Source organism: Zootoca vivipara, chromosome 5 (assembly GCF_965207765.1).
Source record: "Zootoca vivipara chromosome 5, rZooViv2.hap1.1, whole genome shotgun sequence".
Lineage (NCBI taxonomy): Eukaryota > Metazoa > Chordata > Lepidosauria > Squamata > Lacertidae > Zootoca > Zootoca vivipara.
This window is the reverse complement of record NC_142588.1, coordinates 20,156,807-20,177,331: the sequence shown is the minus strand read 5'-3', so window position 1 is coordinate 20,177,331 and position 20,525 is coordinate 20,156,807. Positions and strand designations below refer to the sequence as shown.

At 42.5% G+C, this 20,525-nt stretch overlaps 1 protein-coding gene across 1 annotated transcript; it reads left to right on the top strand.

The window, feature by feature from the left end:
* The first annotated feature begins 2,065 nt into the window (after nt 1-2,065).
* LRIT1 (leucine rich repeat, Ig-like and transmembrane domains 1) lies at nt 2,066-20,004 on the top strand. The gene is made up of 4 exons (XM_035137311.3): nt 2,066-2,187; nt 8,262-8,728; nt 17,327-17,632; nt 19,004-20,004. Exons 1-4 carry the CDS (start codon nt 2,066-2,068, stop codon nt 20,002-20,004), a joined length of 1,896 nt encoding a protein of 631 aa, XP_034993202.3.
* Nucleotides 20,005-20,525: the final 521 nt, after the last annotated feature.

Below are 20,525 nucleotides of genomic sequence, written 5' to 3'. Positions count from 1 at the left end.
CAAAAAATAATAAATAAATGTTTACTCAGGGGTGTCTTTGACAAGAATGGTGGCATATACAAAATTGACGAAACACTTTTGTGCTGTCAGCTCCTTTTAGAAGCAGGTGTGGATGCTGTAATATTTGAAACTGGGCTGGTGGTGCCAGGCTTGCACTACCAAACATGTACAGTAATCCACCAGGCTGAACAAACCTTCTGTTTCTGCTTTTTGCCTTTGTGAAAACAAGTCTTTCTAGCACCAGCTAGGCCACAATATACAGCTGAGTGTGTTTGTCTGCAGTAAACCCAGTGGCTGCTCGATCCATGGATCTACTGTGTAATCTGCTCAACATTAAAGTGATATTTGGCATTTGTAGCACTTGTAAGATATTTGCACCTATTCGGGTTGCCACATGACTTCTTTTTCCAGGACACATCTTCTTTTCCAGGATTAGAATTTCTGTCTGGGAGGATTTTTAAAATTTGGAAAAATGTCCAGGGGGTTAGTTAGTTTTGTTTATAGTAACCGATTTTTTTTTTAGTGCATTAGATCTAAGGCATCTGGCTAAGCTAGTCTGCAGCAGAGAATCACAACAGAACAGCATCTTAAACTAGCTACATACTGTATAAATCCCTTGTGTTTGAACTAAAAGGATGCTGGCTCAGCTACAAGATCTTGGAGAAGGAGTCTAGGAGGGCAAGAGGTAACATCCCCCTGCCATTAAGGAGAGTCCATATGTACATGTTAAACAGTTTAATAAACTGTTTTGTGCACATTTATGTTCACAAAGATGTGAACATGATCCTAAATACTTCCATGTGACAAGTGAGGGAGCAATATGTATTATTATTTTGTTGCTGAAAGTTAAGAACATTGCTACTAGCAATATATCAGAGCTTCATATACTGCGTTTCTCCGAAAATAAGACACCGTCTTATATGTATTTTTCATCGAAAAAACACACTATGGCTTATTTTTTAAATTAAGTATGGTACAGTTTAACCTACAAGGTTATACTGCCTATCACTATGGCTTATTTTCAGGGTATGGCTTATATTCCTTGAATGCTTAAAAATCCTGCTATGGCTTATCTTATGGCTACGTCTTATTTTCGGAGAAACAGGGTAGTAGTATTCAAAATGAGAGTTGTCATAGTGATCCATAATTAAAAGTAGAATTTGTCCTCTTTTTTGCTCTTCAAAATATGGCAACCCTGCCTTACAACCCTCGAAGATAGGCCCATATTATTATCTCCTTATTGTTGGTTCTAGGGGAGGTACTTAAGCTGAGAACAGTGGGCTGGGTAAGGCGAGCTACTGAGCTCGTGGCCTAGAGGAGGTCCGAGCCAGAGATTTTCTGCCTCACAGGTCACGACTCATACCTGAACTACTCAATCGTGTGAAAAGTCTGTCAATCTTCCTCCGTTCGGCTGAGATTCAGACCAGGCTGTTGCTGTACCACTGAATCTCTCTCTCTTCAGTTCAAGGAAGACAAGTGTGTGTGTGTGTGTGTGTGTGTGTGTGTGTGTGTGTGTGTAAGAACAATATTATTAAAACCATCATATTATGCCTTTTTAAAAGCTATTTCCCCCACCCACAAAAAGTTTCCACATTTTCTACCCACAGCATGACTCCAATCCATTCATCCCTGTGAAACATTTAACACTGAGAGAAGTCGCTCCAGAAGACCCAATCCCCCAGATTCTTAAAATATTGCTGTCTGGATAGCGAAAAGGATAATTTTTGTTCCATAAGAAAAAAGCTGCTCATCTTTAGGAACATTGCTTTGAAACTGTTTACTGAGGGAAGAAAGAAACCTCTCCCTCCCTCCCTCTCTCTTTCTCTCTGTGTGTGTGTGTGTGTGATTCCAGGAAGCAATAAGCACCTACATGAAAATAACTCCATCCTTAATCCCCTGCCTATCCGTTTTTATCTGATGGCTTCAGCACGGGCAGGAAGATCACTGCGCGGCAGAAAACGAAGGCGAGTTAACACGATGCGGCCAGTCCCATGGATAAAACAATAGAGAAAACCCTCTCCCACTTTGTCTAGCACCCTGGTGCCGTTCTCATGCCCAGGTCACAATGTGGCTCATGGTGGGCTTAGTGTGTTGCCTTGTGTTTGGGGGGCTGCCGTCGGCTCTCGCCTCGTGCCCTTCCCAATGTAGCTGCGCTTTCCACAGTATCAACGAAGGGACGAAAGCAAGGTATGTTGGCAACTGTCTCTTTATTTATTTCATTCCTCGGTGGGCTTTGAAGCGTTGTTTCGTGAGTAGAGGTTAGCGCATTGCCTGAGCAGAAACAACCCCCCCTCCAAGTAGACGAGGGTCACTCCATGGCTCTTTGTTGCAAATGTTATTTTCCCAATCACTTTGTACTACAGCTTTATGCACAGTCGGATTAGCTCCAGAGCAGACTGTAATCTGATTTCAGAGATGTCATTTGTTGATCTTCTGTATACCAAAGGCAGAAGCAATATAATTAACATTGGTACAATGTTAGGCAAAAGGGGCACTAAAATTGAGCTTTTTTGGAAAATATATGTGCAGGGAAATGGTTTTTATCACCATGTTGGACCAACAAATAAAACATTATCATGGACTTTTCATTAAAACAAAAACAAAATAACAGACAGCAACATTACCTATATATTTTATTTTGTTTCCAGTCTTCCACCTGAATGCTTGTTTCTGAAACTAGCTAAGATATGAAACTCACTCTGTTTAAGGATTTTTTTTTACAATTTGGTGTTGTTGTTTTTTATTAAGGGTTTTCTTGGTTTACAAAGATATGTGCAATGTCTCCCTTAGCATTTTTACAAATCAGTTTCATTTGTTGAGACATTGGTGAGGAGAGGGGAAGGAAACAGATGTTTCCATTTTTTTCAAGGGCATACATGTTGATCATGGTGACAGAGATGCTTGTTCAAAGTATTATGTAAAATGCTTGAAAGCGTGGGACAATATGTGCCTACAGTGAGCCTGCCTAAACAAGCAGCCAGTGAGATTTGCAGGGAAGTGAGCTTGTTTTTTATTTATTTAACTTTGTAAGCACTCAAAAAACACACACCACATCTCTAGTACCATATGCAGGAATTAATAACATGTAAAATAAAATGTAATACTCAGGACTCATATAGTGCCTTTTGATCTCCGCCGAAAATACTTTGCATACATTACCTTGATTGTTCTTATAACAACCCAGTAACACTGGTCGGAATTATCTCCACGTTACAGACTAAGTTTCTTAGGCTGAGAAATAATGCTTTGCCTAAGGTTGCCTTCTCAGGCAGCTCACATTTGTAGCCTCCACATCTATACATGCCCATGTGCAATTGCGTATGGATATACAGTGCGCACAACAGGTTTCCTTTTGAAAAATTAGGCTGAAAGAAATGAACGATTGATTATTCTAGAACATAATATGAATATTTGGATGCTCAATTAGAAATAAAGTCATTTTAATGACTATGAGAGTAATATCATCCAGTAATATCATCCATTCTTACATATAAGCCAATGGGTCTAGTAAATCTTCTTTGGTTACCATTTTAGGAACAAAAGGACCCATCTAGATCCTATGACTCCTTATAGAATGATCAATGTTCTGGGGTATTAGAATATAATCTAGACTAAGCTAGTTAGAAATATTCAAAGCAATCAGGCAATGGAGCAAGCTGCCCTAGTAGTTTAAAGAGGTAGGTGGACATGAATTCTATCAGGGCGATTTTACTTCTAGTAGCATGTCTCAGCGCAAGACATTAGAACAGGTCCTTCCAACCCTAGCAATTTGTATATGAACTTTGAAGTGATTTCTGTTCCATACTGAAAAGCACACATTTAGGGCAGCAGCGCTGTCAAGTAAAGCACTTTATTTTTCTCTCTGTAGGAATGAATGGTGATGTTTCACTTATATGGGCGAAAGAAGCAGGAGCAACTGAGGCCTGCTCTCTTCCTCTAGTTAGGAGGGATGGGCAAATTTCAGTTTCTCTCAGTTTCTCATTTCTCCATTCTTAAGTTCATTTCTCCACATTTCCAAATCAGTTTGCAATCATTTTTCCCAAGCTATCATGAAAATTGCATCAGCGTTCCAGAGCAAATTTCTTTCAATATATACGTTTCTTTATGCAATTTTGCCAAATATAAACAATTTTGCAAAGCAATTCCATCCAATACAATGCATTTTTGTACGTCATCATTACAATTGCATGTATTTGTATGCATGATTGACCCCAGTATATGAATTTTTATATGCATTACTTGACTGGAGAACTACATTGCAAAGTTTGGAGAGGTGCAAATTCCGAAAGATGGCTTTGTTTCAGATTTCATATTGTTTTGGAAAGTGATTATCAGGTAGGTTCACCTTGAATGTGAACTGAATCCCATTTACATCTCCCTTCTCAACTAGTGAGTGGACCTGGCCACTGAAATTCAATTCATCATCTACTTGCACAAAAAGCCATTCTGGATTCTGCTTCTTGGAACGTCATTCTTGGAACACTGGAGACTGGCTTTCACGACTTGAGTACTTTGGAAAGACAGGATAAAAATATTTTGAGTACATTATTGGAATAATACTTATATAGAGGTGTTATAAGCTTTTTACCTGCTATAATAAACAGCTATGAATCTTATCGGATTCTTCAGATGTTGTTGGACTCCAACTCATAGGTGCCAACTCCCAGATTAAAAAATCCAGGATCGGCAGCGGCGCGCCACCGGAAGTCACGCTGCGGCCATTTTGGAACTGGGCAGAGCGACACCGGAATTTGCTTCTACGCATGCCCTGCCCATTTCCAAAATGGCCGCAGCACCAGAAATCGCTTCTGCGCATGTCAGAGACTCCAGACATGCGCAGAAAGAGCCTCCCCGGGCCGGTAAGAATCCGGGGGATTTACGGGTTTTTTAAAAATCCGGGCTGCAAGCGGGAAACGGCTGGAAAAACGGGTTTCCTGGGGAATACGGGAGACTTGGCAGCTATGCTCCAACTCCTATAATCCCAGGCTACTAACCATATGGACAGGGCTGGCCCACCCAAGAGGCAAGGTGAGGTGACCTCCTCAGGTGGCAGGATCCACAGGGGCAGTAGATCCTGATGTAACTCTTCATCAACTCCTTCTTCCCTGGCAGGGAGAGGCGCACTATTTTGTGGTTCACCTCAGGTGCCAAAATGTGTTGGGCTGGCCCTGCATGTGGGATAGGGTTGATGGGAGTTGTAGTCCGAAACATTTTGAGGGCCACAGGCTGCTCATCCCTGCAATGGCCAGCTGCAGAGGACGGTTAAATTTATTACAGAGTGGGCCGTCACTCTGCATAATACAAGATGTGGCCAATGTCCTGCATGAGCTCAGTATGTATCCTAGAATGCATCCCAGAATCCTCTGTGGTGTACAGGAGTTCTTTGGCAGACATGAAATGGGTGTGGAAGGGGGTTCCATGAATTTAGACATGTTCAAGGATTTTTATTTTATTTTATTAATTGCATTTCTGGCTCACCCTTCCTCCCAAAGTAGCTCCAGGCAGCAAACAATAACACACTGCAATTTTAAAAATCTGAAACCAATATCAAGTCACCGATTCGTACAACGAAAAATGTCCATGTTGCCAGGAACAGTATCTTTCCACCATTAAATGCCTGGGAGAACAGGAGTCTTTAGAAATTCTACTAGTGGAACTAGCCATTTTAAGCTATTTTATGCTTCTGTTGATTTTGGTGAGTTAAAGATCTGCATTAGGCTGTGATCCTAAGCAAAGTCACTTGGATTTCAACAGGAGTGACTTCCAAGTAGTTCCATTATTTTTGGATCATTTATAGCCCATCTCCCTTTCATCAAAGTGGTGGCCTATGTGGTTCCCAAGCATTCACCTCTGCAGGCACTGAACAGACCCAGAGCTGCTTAGCTCCAGCAAGGTGGTGCCCACACATGCCTTCAGATCACACCCCGGTTTCAACACAATTAGCCTTAGGTTTCAAACATCTCTCTTTGAAAGGCATGGGGTTGAAAGGTGCTTACCATTGAGTTATGCCAGGACTGGCATGATGGGTCAGCACCATTGGGTATCTGCTGAGACCCCCAGTTTGTGGAAGGGCACTGGTGGCCACCAGAGCCAGGTGGTGCTGTTGCCATCCTCTCTGGCCAAGGGTGAAAACATCAGCAAACAATGGAAATGTGTAGAAGCAGCAGCAGTTGCCACTGCCTGCCCACTCATGTGCCACTTTTGGGGGGCAGAAACGGAGGGGAAGCAATTAGTAGAAGAAGAAGAGCTTGGATTTGATAGCCCGCTTTATCACTACCCTAAGGAGTCTCAAAGCGGCTCACAATCTCCTTTCCCTTCCTTCCCCACAACAAACACTCTCTGACGTGAGTGAGGCTGAGAGACTTCAGAGAAGTGTGACTAGCCCAAGGTCACCCAGCAGCTGCATGTGGAGGAGCGGGGAAGCAAACCCGATTCACCAGATTATGAGTCTACCGCTCTTACACTACACCACACTGGCTCTGTAGGTAATTACAGGATATAGGAGCAGGCCCCACTGAAAGTGTCTTTGCCAAGGTCCTTCAGAAACATGCATCTCACACCGGGTGTGAGCCCTGAAAATTACCCTTATGATTTCCCAAAGATTTAGCCATGTTAAAAAGGTAAAGGTAAAGGGACCCCTAAACTCCAACCAAGGCATGATGGAGAACAGCAACAACAGGGAAAAGATAGACATAATGTTTTACAAGGACAGGAAGAAACATTACGGACATTACAACCTTCTTGGTAGTGGCGCCCACCCTGTGGAACGCCCTCCCATCAGATGTCAAAGAGAAAAACAGCTACCAGATTTTTAGAAGACACCTGAAGGCAGCCCTGTTTAGGGAGGCTTTTAATGTTTAATCGATTATTTTATTCTATTTTTCTGTTGGAAGCTGCCCAGACTGGCTGGGGAAACCCAGCCAGATGGGAGGGGTATAAATAATAAGTTGTTGTTGTTGTTGTTGTTGTTGCCACACACAGGAAGAATAAGGATATAGTTTGAGTGCTTCACCTGTAGATTTATAAATCATTTAATGTGTCAATACGAATGGAAGTCATTAATACTGCAGTAGTTGTATAAGGGATTGTTATTTTGACTGGAGTGTAATTGAAATTAATAAGATTTTGGAACACAGAAATAAAGTAAATAATCAAATCAAACCACGAATTCTAGCATGCAGGGGGCTACCTAAATTTTATAATTTGGCATCTGAATGATTCATATTAGTAATTATAAAATAGTTTGGCATTGTTATAATGAACCTATTATTGGATTATTGTAATTGAAAACATATATATATATATATATATATATATATATATATATATATATATATATAGTTTGTCACAAAACAACCGAGTCCTGTGGTCAGTCAAAGGCTAACAAAAGGATGTCAGGCCAGAACTGACCAGCTCGTTTGACCATCAACCTCTCTTGTCCATCCTCTCCGGCTTTTAGGAGTATACAAAAGAATGAGCCATTAAACCCCTTGCTGAGAACCTTTTCCTGCAATGAAGTTCTCTCCCTCTCCCCAAGGTCCAAAGTGGTATTCTTCACGTTGAAGGTCCCAGGTTCAACTCATGTCACCTCTCATCAAATGATCTTAGATAGAAAGACCAGGAAAGTCTCACAGAAGACTCTATCACTGTAGATGGACTGATGGTATAGCCTTTACACACTTTTCTTTGTACGATTCATATAATGCAACAGGTACTGACTCCACAAAACGTTGCAATATTGTGGCCTTTACAAGATAAGCAGAAATAACTGTGGGGGGGTAGGGGGGGAGGCTGTCAAAAGCATGGCAGACAGACACAAGCAGGGATTCGCAGAAGTAATTTATAGCTTGCAAATTTGTACAGTCAAATCTCGCTTGTCTATCGTAATCCGTTCCGAAACGTTCAACAACCAAGGCGTTGATTCCGATTGGTTGCAAGAGCTTCTTGCACTCAAGCAGAAGCCACGTCGGACATTCGAGTTCTGAGGAACGTTTGAAAATCGGAGCATTTACTTCCAGGTTTTCGGTTATTGGGAGCCGAAACATTCAATAACAGAGCCGTTCTAGAACCGAGGTTTGACTGCACCCACTTATTTATTCTTATAAAATGGAACAAAGTTCTAGAGTAAGAATGTGTGTGTGTGTGTGTGTGTGTGTGTGTGTGTGTGTGTGTGTGTGTGTTAAAAATGCGTATAAATGAACTGATGATTAAAGGGTTTCAATTTTAGAAATGTTCATTCAGCGATCCGTTTGTTCCAACAGAGCAGTTCTGTGCAATGACCCAGAGATGACTCTCACACCCGTGAACTTCCCTGTGGATACATTTAAACTCCGGATAGAAAAGACAGCCATCCGTAGAGTCCCGGGGGAGTCGTTCCATTCCCTCCGCATCCTGGAATTCCTCTGGATGCCCTATAACTCTTTGGCAAGTCTCACTGTGACTAACTTCAGGGGTCTCCGCCGGTTGCAAGAGCTGAGGCTGGATGGGAACGCTTTGACCACCTTTCCATGGGAAGCCCTTCTGAGCATGTCCCAGCTGAGGCTACTGGATCTGCACAACAATGAACTTGCCTCTCTCCCAGCTGAAGCTGCTAAGTACATCCGGAACATCACTTACCTAGATATCTCAAGCAATAAACTGGTGACGCTTCCTCAAGAACTCATCGCTGTCTGGTCGAACCTCCAAGCAGTTCCATACTTCCCCAATGACAATTCTAAGATCATCTTAGGTAAGAGGTTTATCTATGAAACTGACCGAAGGAAAGCTCTACTATTCACATTATTTATGGCCATACCTCAGTGGGCTGCATCAATTTCTCTCACTTTCTCATTTTTCCAGTCTTAACCGCAGTTCTCCTCATTTCCATATCAGTTGGTGATGTAAAACAAATATCAGCGTGAAAATTCACAAGCATTTTCATGCAGATTTCTCCTGCTAACCAATTCTTCTGAGAGCCAGTGTGGTGCAGTGGTTAAGAGTGGTAGACTCGTAATCTGGGGAACCCGGTTTGTGTCTCCGCTCCTCCACATGCAGTTGCTGGGTGACCTTGGGCTAGTCACACTTCTTTGAAGTCTCTCAGCCTCACTCACCTCAGAGAGTTCTTGTTGTGGGGGAGGAAGGGAAAGGAGAATGTTAGCCGCTTTGAGACTCCTTCGGGTAGTGATAAAGCGGGATATCAAATCCAAACTCCTTTTCCTCCTCCTCCTCCTCCTCCTCCTCCTCCTCCTCCTCCTCCTCCTCCTCCTCCTCTTCTACATAATTGTCAATAATATTTTCATTTTAATGTCTGCTTTATCCCACCATATTCATTTCCATACACATTACTTGCTTGGAGAGCTGATTTGCAAAATTTTGAGAAGTGCTAATTTTGAAGGTTGGCTGTGTTTCTGTTCACGTATGGTTTCAGGGTGTGCAAAACAAGGTGAGTTTGCCTTTAAATATGAACAGAATCGAATACTGCCCCCATCCCTAATCCAGACTAAGTTATTAGGATTTTAGTTTCCATTGAAATCGATGGGACGGAAGTCATGACTAATGTGTCCTCTTCAAAGATTTCCGTGGAAATTAAGCTCAACTAACTTTGACTGGATCTAGCCTACACCCCTCTGATGCTTGGGGAAATTTTTTTTTACCTGAACAAATAACTCTTTCTATACCAGTGGTTCCCAAACTCTCACCCCTCACTGCCCTGGACCACTTAAAAATGGTTGAGGGTCTTGGTGGACCACTTAATGATTTTTCTGACTACTGTTTAGCAATTGTCATGCTAAAGTATTATTTAAAAAAATCTATATGGATTTCAAACATTAGTACAGTAATATACAATAAGAATTAAAATAAGCAATAAAAATACAATTAAAAATCAATACAAATATTTTAATGTAACGGATATGCCTGCTGTGTTAACAAAATCCTTCAATATTTGGCCTGATCTTTGTTACCATGGTTGGGTACCAAGACCACTTCCAGAGTTGCTTCCAAACCTACCTCTGAAAGATCTCAAAAGAGGAGATTTTACAACCGTCCCAGATAGCTGATTACATTATGTCTCGAATGAACGAGGTCTTACCAGAGCTGAACAGCAGTATCACTTCCTTTACACGATGCTCCTGTGAACACAAGCATAAACGACAGAAACTTTTTGTGAGACAACATTACATGGCTGACTCATTTTCAACACAACATTCATTGCAACCTCCAAACCTTTCTGAGAGATGCATCTGACTAGCAAGTTACGCTTCAGCTTGTACGTTTGCTGCCTCTTAAGTATGTGCAAAACCTTACACTTTGAATTTCATTATGTGGTTCCTTGTCTGGTGCTGCTCACTGTAATTGTTGCATTGAATGCCTAGGCTGTCCTTGAAAGTGTTTGCAATTTGTTGAGGTTTTCTGTCATCTGAAGGCTGCTGCTAGCACAAGAAACCCAAACTGTGGCTTTAGACAACAATGTATTTACAGACCCTGGAGAAGCAGCCTGAGATCTGGGAGATCCCTTTTCATCTGTCAGAAGAGGTGGGAACAGAACTTTTCATCACCAGAAGAGCCAGATGGGACTAATGGGGTAGAAAGCAGAGATACCAGTATATGGAGACAGAGCCGAAAATAGGTGGAGCCAGCTAATTCTAGTTTTTTCCTCCTCCAGGGGGAGGAGAGGTGGAGAAACCCCTGTTGTGGTGGCAGGACTCATTGTGCTGGCTCCAACATTACAAAATGTCAAAAGAAAACATTGCAAATGAAAATCAAATGCAAGATACAGTAAAGACCTGCATGATTAACAGGGAGACAGGATATTCCCTAAACATAAAAATCAAGTAAAATCAAATATAGAAAATGAAATGAAAACTCCACTTAGAAACATTATTAGCCACTAAACAAAATAATGGAGATAAAAGCTGCTCTGCCCTCATCCAGTAACATCTCCCAAACATATCCTTAGCACTCTTGCACATATAAATTTCAATGTCCCTCAAGCATTCCTGCCATCCGCACTCATAGCACAGACTACCCCCTGGGGCAACTATTTGTCACAAATTAGTTACAGGTAGGTAGCCGTGTTGGTCTATTGTAGTCAAAACAAAAAAAATAAAAAAAATTCCTTCCAGTAGCACCTTAGAGACCAACTTAGTTTGTCATTGGTATGAGCTTTCGAGGTATTTGAAGAAGTGTGCATGCACACGAAAGCTCATACCTATGACAAACTTAGTTGGTCTCTAAGGTGCTACTGGAAGGAATCTTTTTATTTTTTTATTTGTCACAAAGTGATTGTCTAGTTTATGAAAGAACTCTGGCAGCATTCAGCACAATTCACAACCAGCCCATTCACCGACCTCCATCTAGACTTAACATTTATATAGAACTTTCAAATTTTCAGAGCTTCATCATATGAATTATCAACTTGTAAGGTAACAACGTCCTGTCATGTAAGCCAATATGATTACTCCTCATCTTGCAAACAGGGGAGACCGAGGCTGAAAGTGAGCGATTTGCCTAAGGCCACTTGGCAAATTTATGGCAGAGGTGAGATTCAAACTGGGGCCTTCCTGATTTGTAGCTCCATCTCTTAGGCATTATAAATCAACTTTTTTTTTTCTCAGACAAAGCTAGCAACACAGCAAAATGTTGCTGCCAAACACCTCCCTTTGTATTGCAATTTGCCAGGTTGGCATTTTCAGGAGGCTGCAGTAAAATCCACAGGCCTTGCCGATGTGAATTTTATTCATATTGTCACACTGGCAAATTGACACATTCCTTTGTTTTCCTGATCAGAGCTCATTCTTGCCATTGATTTATTCGGCATTTCCACATATCTCAGCATAACGTACCCTACCTCCTTTTGTGTGTGTGTGTGTGTGTGTGTGTGTGTGTGTGTGTGTGTGTGTGTAAGTCTGAAGCATGGTAGACACTGAATAATTCAGCATTCTTTATATCCTCTGTCACTGCCTTTCCTTCACCACTGAGCAGCAACTTCTCATATACCTCTCAAAAAAGCATTTATCTTTTACTGGTCTTTGCTTGTTTCGTTTCTTGCTCTTTGCTTTCCTTGAAGACACCGTAAGGTGCAGATCATCTTAGGGAATGCAGGAAGATAAGGGTTCTCTGCATAGAACATGCTTGCATCCTTTGATACTTTGTACAGTAACTCTTCATGACTTTACCACTGGTTACTCTCAAAGGCATAATGGTATGGGGCTATTTCGATGCCGAAGTGCTTCTGCACAGCCTGCCAGTCAGCATTTTATGGAATGATCTGTAGACTAGGGGGTGATTCTTTTACAAAGACACAGGAATCTGCCCTTCCTAGTTTGCACATCATGGTAAGCCAAACTATAGCTTTCTGGGACAATGCAAGAAGGCTCGCTTCCATCAGCCCCTCCCTGGCCCTTTCAGCACTGAGCAGTAGCTAATCCAAGGTTTGGCAGAGTGTTTCCTCTGAACCTGGGGTCATAGTTAAGGTCTTCCCTTCTGAATCACAATCTGTAATCAAAGAATAACTAGTGGTTTTCAACCAGTGTGCCATGGCACCCTGGGGTGCCTTGAACGATGGTCAGGCGTGCCGCAGGCAACATTGGCCTATGTTCCTCTGTCTTTCCCTTCCTCTTCTGATGTGCTTTCACATCTCTGTCTCCCAAAGGCTTGCACGGCTGTTTGTTGCAACACCACTGGCTACAAGCTCAGCAGGTTAATGGAGCCTCTGGGTTTAATGTATTTTTAATCTTTTGTTGGAAGCCGCCCAGAGTGGCCCAGAGCCAGATGTGCGGGGTATAAATAATAAATTATTATTATTATCATTATTATTATTATTATTATTATTATTATTATTATGGCTAGGGGGTGCTTTCCGGGCCCCTGGAGGGCAGTGGGAGGAGGCACCTCTATTTGGGGCAGGGGGGTAACTCAGAGACCAGGGGCGGCAGCTGCGGCTGCCCAAAGGACTCCCAAGAACAAGGGAGAAGAGAGGAGGCTGAGGGAACACTCCAAAAGGGAGAGGGATCGAAAAGGAGTGAGAGGCTGCCAGCTCTGCAGGCGCCAAAGGGTGACATAACTGGGCTCCAGAGCTCCAGAGGGGTGCCACAGAATGAGGTTGGTCAAGGGAGCCATGGATCCAAAAAGGCTGAAAACCATGGTCTAAACCATGGTCCTGATGGCACCCTAATCCAGATCTTCACTTAGCTGCTGCATCATGCTGTGCTGAAAGGTTGAGAGATGAGCAAAGTGGGTGTGATCAGTCCCAGTATGCCATTGTTTGGCTTACAGTGACATATGAATGAGGCCGCTGAATCAAGCCATTGATCAATCTAGCTCAGTAATCCAGCTCAGTACACAACTGGCAATAGCTCACCAAGCTCACCAAGGGTTCAGACTCGAATATCTCTCAGCCTTATGTGGAGATACTGGGGATTGAACTAGCTTTCTGAGTGCAAAGCATGTGCTTTAGCATTGACCCTTCCCCCAGGTTTTGTGTTGACCTTTCCGTTGCTGTGACTTTGCCATGCTGAGCCTCTACCCACAAATATCAGAGTCGTTCATGATCTTGGGTGAGGAATCAGGGCAGGTTAGAACCAGAAACAAGGAGTGAAGCAGAGAAGAAGGAATGGCCAGAATCAAGCTCTGTTTGACCTGGAGAAATTCCAGGAGTCAACATCTGTGGAGAGAGACTCGCATCAAGTGTGCATTGGCCATTAAAGGGGCATCAAATGAATGCAGAAGCAAATTCAAAGCACTCTTTTCAGGATGGTTAGAGGCTATGTATAGGGGACTGTCGGTGCTGTAAACACATCACTTTCGCCCTGAGGCTACAGAGAACGCGACAGGAGAAGGAAACCAGACCACATGGGTACACAGTGATACATCATACGGCAAGCTGAAGCTATAATATCGGTGATCTTTTTTCTGGGCTATATCTGCCTTTTGGATCACAGAAGCTGTGATCTGGAACTATTCTTTCTCCGGGTGATGAAGATAATCAGGAGAAATTTGGCTAGCCTAAAGAGATTTAGAATCCGGCACTGGATATTTTATCCTAAAAAATTAAGGCAGAAACATATTAGGGTAATTTCAACAAATACTGTAGGCAAGCTTGCCACATCCCCCCCTGCAATCTTTTTGGCAATGTTTGCTTCCTCTCCCGTGACATTTATAGACTGCTTTTCCAATAAACTTGCTCAGGAGCAGACAAAGATGTTAAAAGAAGCACTAAAATTGTGCCAATAAAAAACAAAAACAAAACCCAGACAGTTTAAAACAGCAGCAGCAAATAAAAGCCACATGAGAAATCATTGAAAATGATTTACAGATGGTATTTAACTCTGAGTAGACTTGCCAAGATGAATAAGACTGAATCAGATAAGTGCTGGAGACTCAGTGAGGTCGAGGGTATGTTCTTTCATATGTGGTAGACCTGTAAAAGGATAAAAGAGTCTTGGGAAATAATTGATAATGAATTGAAAAAAAGTTTCAAAGCACCTTTCAAAAAATAGCAACCAGAGTCCTTTTCCTTGGGGATAATTCAGATGGAAATTCCCAGGTCTCAAAAAAGGTTATTTATGTATGCCACTACAGCGGCCTGTGTTTTGTTAGCCCAAAAATGAAAAATGGGACAAAGAAGAATGGCAACTTAAACTGATGGAATATGCACAGCTTGTGGACCTAACGTATAGAATAAGATAACAAGAAGAACATACATTCAAAGGAGACTGGAAAACATTTATTGAATATATGGGGGGAAATTGTGTACATTTTAAAATGCTGGCAGTGTTAAGCTAAATTCAACAGTGCGAACAAGTTTTGATAGAAGTAATAATGGAATACTGAAAGGTTTAGTTTACCTAAAATATGCAGGGATTTATGCTATGCAAAATGAACCATGGAAAGAGAAGGGAAGTCATAGATATTTTAAGGTTGTCTAAATGAATATTCTAAATGGTAAAACAGAAAATTTAATAAAAATTATATATATAAAAGCCACATGAGGAGATGATGATGATATGAAGGAGGAAGAGAGTGTGTGTGCATATGCACATGTGGAAAGTGGAGAGAAAGTTTTGGCCCTTCTCTCATAATACTAGAACTCAGGAAGTTGAGTGCCGGAAGATCCAGGAGAGGCAAAGTGCATAAGCATATAAATTTCCTTACACAAGGGGCAATGATGGCCACCATCTTGGATGGCTTTAGAAGATGATTAGAAAAATTTGTGGAGGATACGGCCATTACTTGCCACAGCGACTATTTTCTGTCCATGCCAGGGGTAGGCAACCTAAGGCCCGGGGAACGGATGTGGCCCAATCGCCTTCTCAATCCAGCCCGTGGACAGTCCGGGAATCAGCGTGCATCTCTGGGTTATTTGTGGGGCCTGCCTGGTGTTTTTACATGAGTAGAATGTGTTATTTAAAATGCATCTCTGGGTTATTTGTGGGGCATAGGAATTCGTTATTATTATTTTTTTAATATAGTCCGGCCCACCACATGGTCTGAGGGATGGTGGACTGGCCCACGGCTGAAAAAGGTTGCTGACCCCTGGTCTATGCTGTCGGAAGCAATATGCCTCTGAATATCATTTGCTAGAATCCCAGGTGGGGAGAGTGCTTTTGCACTCAGCTCCTGCTTGTGGGTACCCAGAGTGGCCGAGGAAACCCAGCCAGATGGGTGGGGTATAAATATTACAACAGCAGCAGCAACAACAATTAGAAAAGGATGCTAGACAGGCCATTGCCCTGATTTGGTAGGCTCTTCTTGTGATGTGTCACATTTTTCCACTCAAGTGCCTCAAAATTGGGATGAATTTTATTTCCCGGTTATGCAGATAAATAACAGTCCAGCCAGCAAATGGTAAGGTAGAGAAGGGGCCTAAGAGTCTGAATAACAACAGTCCTGATGCCTTGTATGAATTCTTACGTTACTCCAGGTTAGGATTGCTGTACATCCCAATTTTGAGGCACTTGAGTGGAAAAATGTGACTAAATAATAACAACAATATACAATCCAGAAGATCCTCTTACTGAGATTCACCTCCCTCATCTTCCAGAGTTGGACATTTTTGAAGCACATTTTTTGCACCCCAAGGCATTTGTATCAAGGACTGAAAATGTTTGTGTGTTGAAAACTCCAGAATCTAAATATATCAAATATCGAACTTATTTGCAAGATCAAGACCAGCTTTGGATTACCTTTTTAGGGCATATAATTTACTATGCTTAAGAGTGGAGGAGAAATTCACTTTCTGAAACAATACTCAAACTCAAACACAGTCATCCTTTGAAACTGGCACTTTTCTGAATTTTTGCAGTGCAGTTCTCCAGCTATGTAATGCGTGCAAAAATGCATATATTAGCGTAAGCTCTCTCTCTCTCTCTCTCTCTCTCTCTCTCTCTCTCTCTCTCTCATGCAGATTTTGGTGAAAATAGCATTCACTATATTGGGGAACATTGGTTTGCAAAAATGTGCATATTAGGCAGGATTGCATTCAACAGTGTCTGGATCTAGATTCATCAAAAAAGCAATGCAGTTAAACGCATTGTAAACTTCATAAAGTGAAATCCTGTTGACAAAAGACAGGTCTTCACAGTGCCATCTGGTGCAACAGTGTTATAACTCATATAAAGTGCTTTTTCTTTACTAATGTAGCTGAGTCCAGTGTGTTTCTCAGGAGAAATTTGCACAAAAATGTGATTTGGATGAGGATTTTTTTTAAAAAAATGCAGATTGCTGTGGAAATGTGGAAAACTCAATTTAAGATTGGAAAAATGATAAATTAAGAGAAGTAAGACTTAAGTAAGTTTAGGGAGAGTGCTGTTGCACTTGGTCCTGTTTGTGGGCATCTGATTTTGGACTAGATAGGCCCCAGACCTGATCCAGCAGGCTCTTCTTCTTTTATATAATTTTAATTATTTGCATTTCTGGTATAATTCCATGTCAGCAAAATATGGACAAAAAGAACACAACAAGAAAAGAATCTCTGAAATAAAAAAAAAGGTTGCAATTAAGAATTTCTAAAAATAGACCAAAAAAATGCCTTAGCCAACTTCCTATCCTCTCCTTCCGTGGTTCCTTTTATCTCCTCTTTGTTGGTTCACCCCATCTATTTTAACTACTTTTATAAACTTTATTTCTTTCTTACACTGCTGAAAATCTTCCCACCCTGCTAGGTAGATTGTTTGCTTATATTTTTTTTCACATATTCAATAAACAACATCCAGCCCTCCTTATTTCTTTCATCATTTTCATTTCTTATTCTAGTGGTCATTCAGTTTAATATGCCATTCTTCTTTTGTTGGTACATTACCTGTTTTCCATTTTTGGGCTAGTAAAACATGCTTGCTTCTCTTCCCAGGTTTGCAGGACAATCCTTGGACGTGCGACTGCAGCCTCTACGAAATGGTCCACTTCCTCAACTTCCAGTCCCCCAATGTAGCGTTCATTGAATCCAGACTGAAATGCTTCACTCCCCGGAGCTTGGCCGGAGTTTTCTTCAGCCAGGTTGAACTGCGGAAGTGTCAGAGTCCCGTCGTACACACATCCGTCGCCAAAGTGAGGACCATACTGGGAAGCACTGTGCTTCTGCGCTGCGGCACCACGGGGGTGCCCATTCCTGAGCTAAGCTGGAGGAGGGCTGATGGAAACCCTCTCAATGGCACAGGTAGGTTCTCCTTTTTCGGTTGCAGGCCCTGCGACTGTGGTTTGTAAAGAAGAGTGTAATCGTATGGTGTCCCTAAAGCGGGCATCCCCAAACTGCGGCCCTCCAGATGTTTTGGCCTACAACAGGACCAGTGGTCGGGGGAGATGGGAATTGTAGTTCAAAACATCTGGAGGGCCGAAGTTTGGGGATGGCTGCCCTAAAGGATTCTGCTAAGTAGGTAAATGATATGTGGGTGGCACTGTGGTCTAAACCAGTGAGCCTCTTGGGCTTGCCATCATCATCATAAACTTTATTGCACTAGCCAAAGGCCATGGCATCATTCACAATGGGAACAAAAAGAAAAGCAACAATAACCATAAAAACCATAATATAATAGCAAGGGGTTCTCAGGTAGAATGTGCCAGCTTAAATGTCTGAATCATTTTTGCAATTGACCACTATTTTATCTAGTTCTTTTCTCCTGATCTTCTTAGCTGCCTACACATATAGTTCTGCTTTATAAGTTACGAAGTCATCAGTATCCCTCATTAGCCATTTCACCCTTTCCACCCTGTTCAAGTGTGTTCCATTCCTGGCAGCGGTTTTATAAATCGGTCTCTTGGTTCTATATATAGCGGGCATTGCAATAAATAGTGATACAGGTCCTCTACACAAGATACAGACAGGGTCTCTCCTTGTACTGTACTTTGCCGTACCAACCATCCTCTTGGGCTTGCCAATCAGAAGGTTGGTGGTTCGAATCCCCGCGATGGAGTGAGCTCCCGTTGCTTTGTCCCAGCTCCTGCCAACCTAGCAGTTTGAAAGCACGCCAGTGCAAGTAGATGAATAGGTACCGCTGCAGTGGGAAGGTAAACAGTGTTTCCATGCACTCTGGTTTCCGTCACCGTGTTCTGTTGCACCAGAAGTGGTTGAGTCATGCTGGCCACATGACCTGAAAAGCTGCCTGTGGATAAATGCCAGCTCCCTTGTCCTGAGAGAGGGATGAGCGCCACAACCCCATAGTTGCCTTTGACTGGAGTTAACCGTCCAGGGGTTCTTTACCTTTACCTCTGCTAAATAATTTGTTAGAAAATTCAACGAAGTCCTTTGGGCAGTTTGCATCAAGTTCAAACCATCTTCAATTAAGCCATTAGAACATTAATTGAGACATTAAAAATCTATTGATGTGGTTCACTGCCTAAAAACCAACATAAGCAACACAACAGCATTTAAAGCCAGCAGAAATCATCTGTTCCAAGGGCAGATGATTTCTCGAGCTATGCAGCTACAATCCTATACATGCCTACTCAGAAATAAGACCTTGTTTATTTAATGGCGGAATGGAATCTAAGCTGTCATTTTGCTGAATTTCATCCTGTTTCTTCCTTCCAGTGCACCAAGAAATTTCCAGCGATGGAATGAGCTGGTCTATTCTAGGCTTGCCTGTCGTTTCTTACCTTGATTCTGGAGAATATATATGCAAAGCAAAAAACTTCCTCGGAGCAACAGAAGCTTTCATCTCTCTTATCATCACTGACTCAGAAAGCACAGATGACCCCACCACAAACTCAAAAGGGACATGGAATGGAAAAGTGAGTGGGATGGAAGCAGCGGCTTACAACGACAATTTGGTAGCCAGGTACGTGATCACCACGTCAACATCCCCTACCATGGGTGCTCGGTCCATTCGTGCCAATACAGAAGGGAACCTGGCACTTCGAGACCAGGCACCAAATATGATCAACAACCCAAGAAATCTCTTAGCAAGTCCGCCTACTGCCCAACAGGAGCCAGAGCGCATTGTGAGGTCAGTCCGAGTCATAGGAGATACCGACCACAGTGTCTCCTTGGCGTGGAAAGCTCCTCAAGCCAAGAACACAACCGTCTTCAGCATCCTTTATGCAATCTTTGGAGAAAGGGACATGCGTAGAATCAACGTGGAGCCAGGTAAGACCAAGATCACTATCAATGGCTTGATGCCGAAGACCAAATATATAGTGTGTGTCTGTGTGAAAGGGCTGATTCCCAGGAAAGAGCAGTGCATCATCTTTTCCACGGATGAAGTAGCCAGTGCAGGTGGAACCCAGAAACTTATCAACGTTGTGGTCATCAGTGTGGCCTGCGTCATTGCCGTCCCTCTGACGTTAGTGGTGTGTTGCGGGGCGCTGAAAAGGCGCTGCAAAAAATGTTTCACGCGGAAACCCAAGGAAATCCAGGACTCTTACGTCACCTTTGAAAGCCTCTCTCCAGGCGCCAAAGCCAAAGGAATGGAAGGGGAATACTTGACTAGACACACACCTGACGAATCCAACAGGTTGCTCTCTGCCAGGTCGAGTGTGGACTTGGAAGCGATACCAAAGGCAGAGGGACAGCCAAATGAGTACTTTTGTTGACATTGATCTGTTAGTGTGCACAGCGATTCCGCTTACACCTCTGTTGGACAGTGCAGAAATGGCATGACTTTGAAGACTCACATGTCACAAGTGTTGTCTTGATATATTTGTCAAAAGAACAATGGACAGCTCTACCTGGACTGTGTTCCCCTCACACTTCAACAGTGAAAAAACTATGTGTACATTTGCTGGGACCTCCCCCCTGCCAACCCAGTCCAGAATTGAGTGGAGTACTTATTGAATCTACACTGAAAATATTTCGTTTTTAATTTCTGTCTGTTGGGGCATGCAGGAAGGAGGATAGAAGTGGAAATTGTAGGTTATTAGGACCCAGCAGGTGATGGCTGGATTCTAGTTTCCTGGGACTCCAGAAAGGGAGTGGGTGTGAAAATATTTAGTCTGGGGGGTGGGGGTGGAAGATGAGTGGGTATATTTATATGCAAATAAGCAGAATGATATGGGAATGACGAGTCTTTGTCAGGTAGATGATGCAAAAAGGAAGAACACACCTCCATCACAGA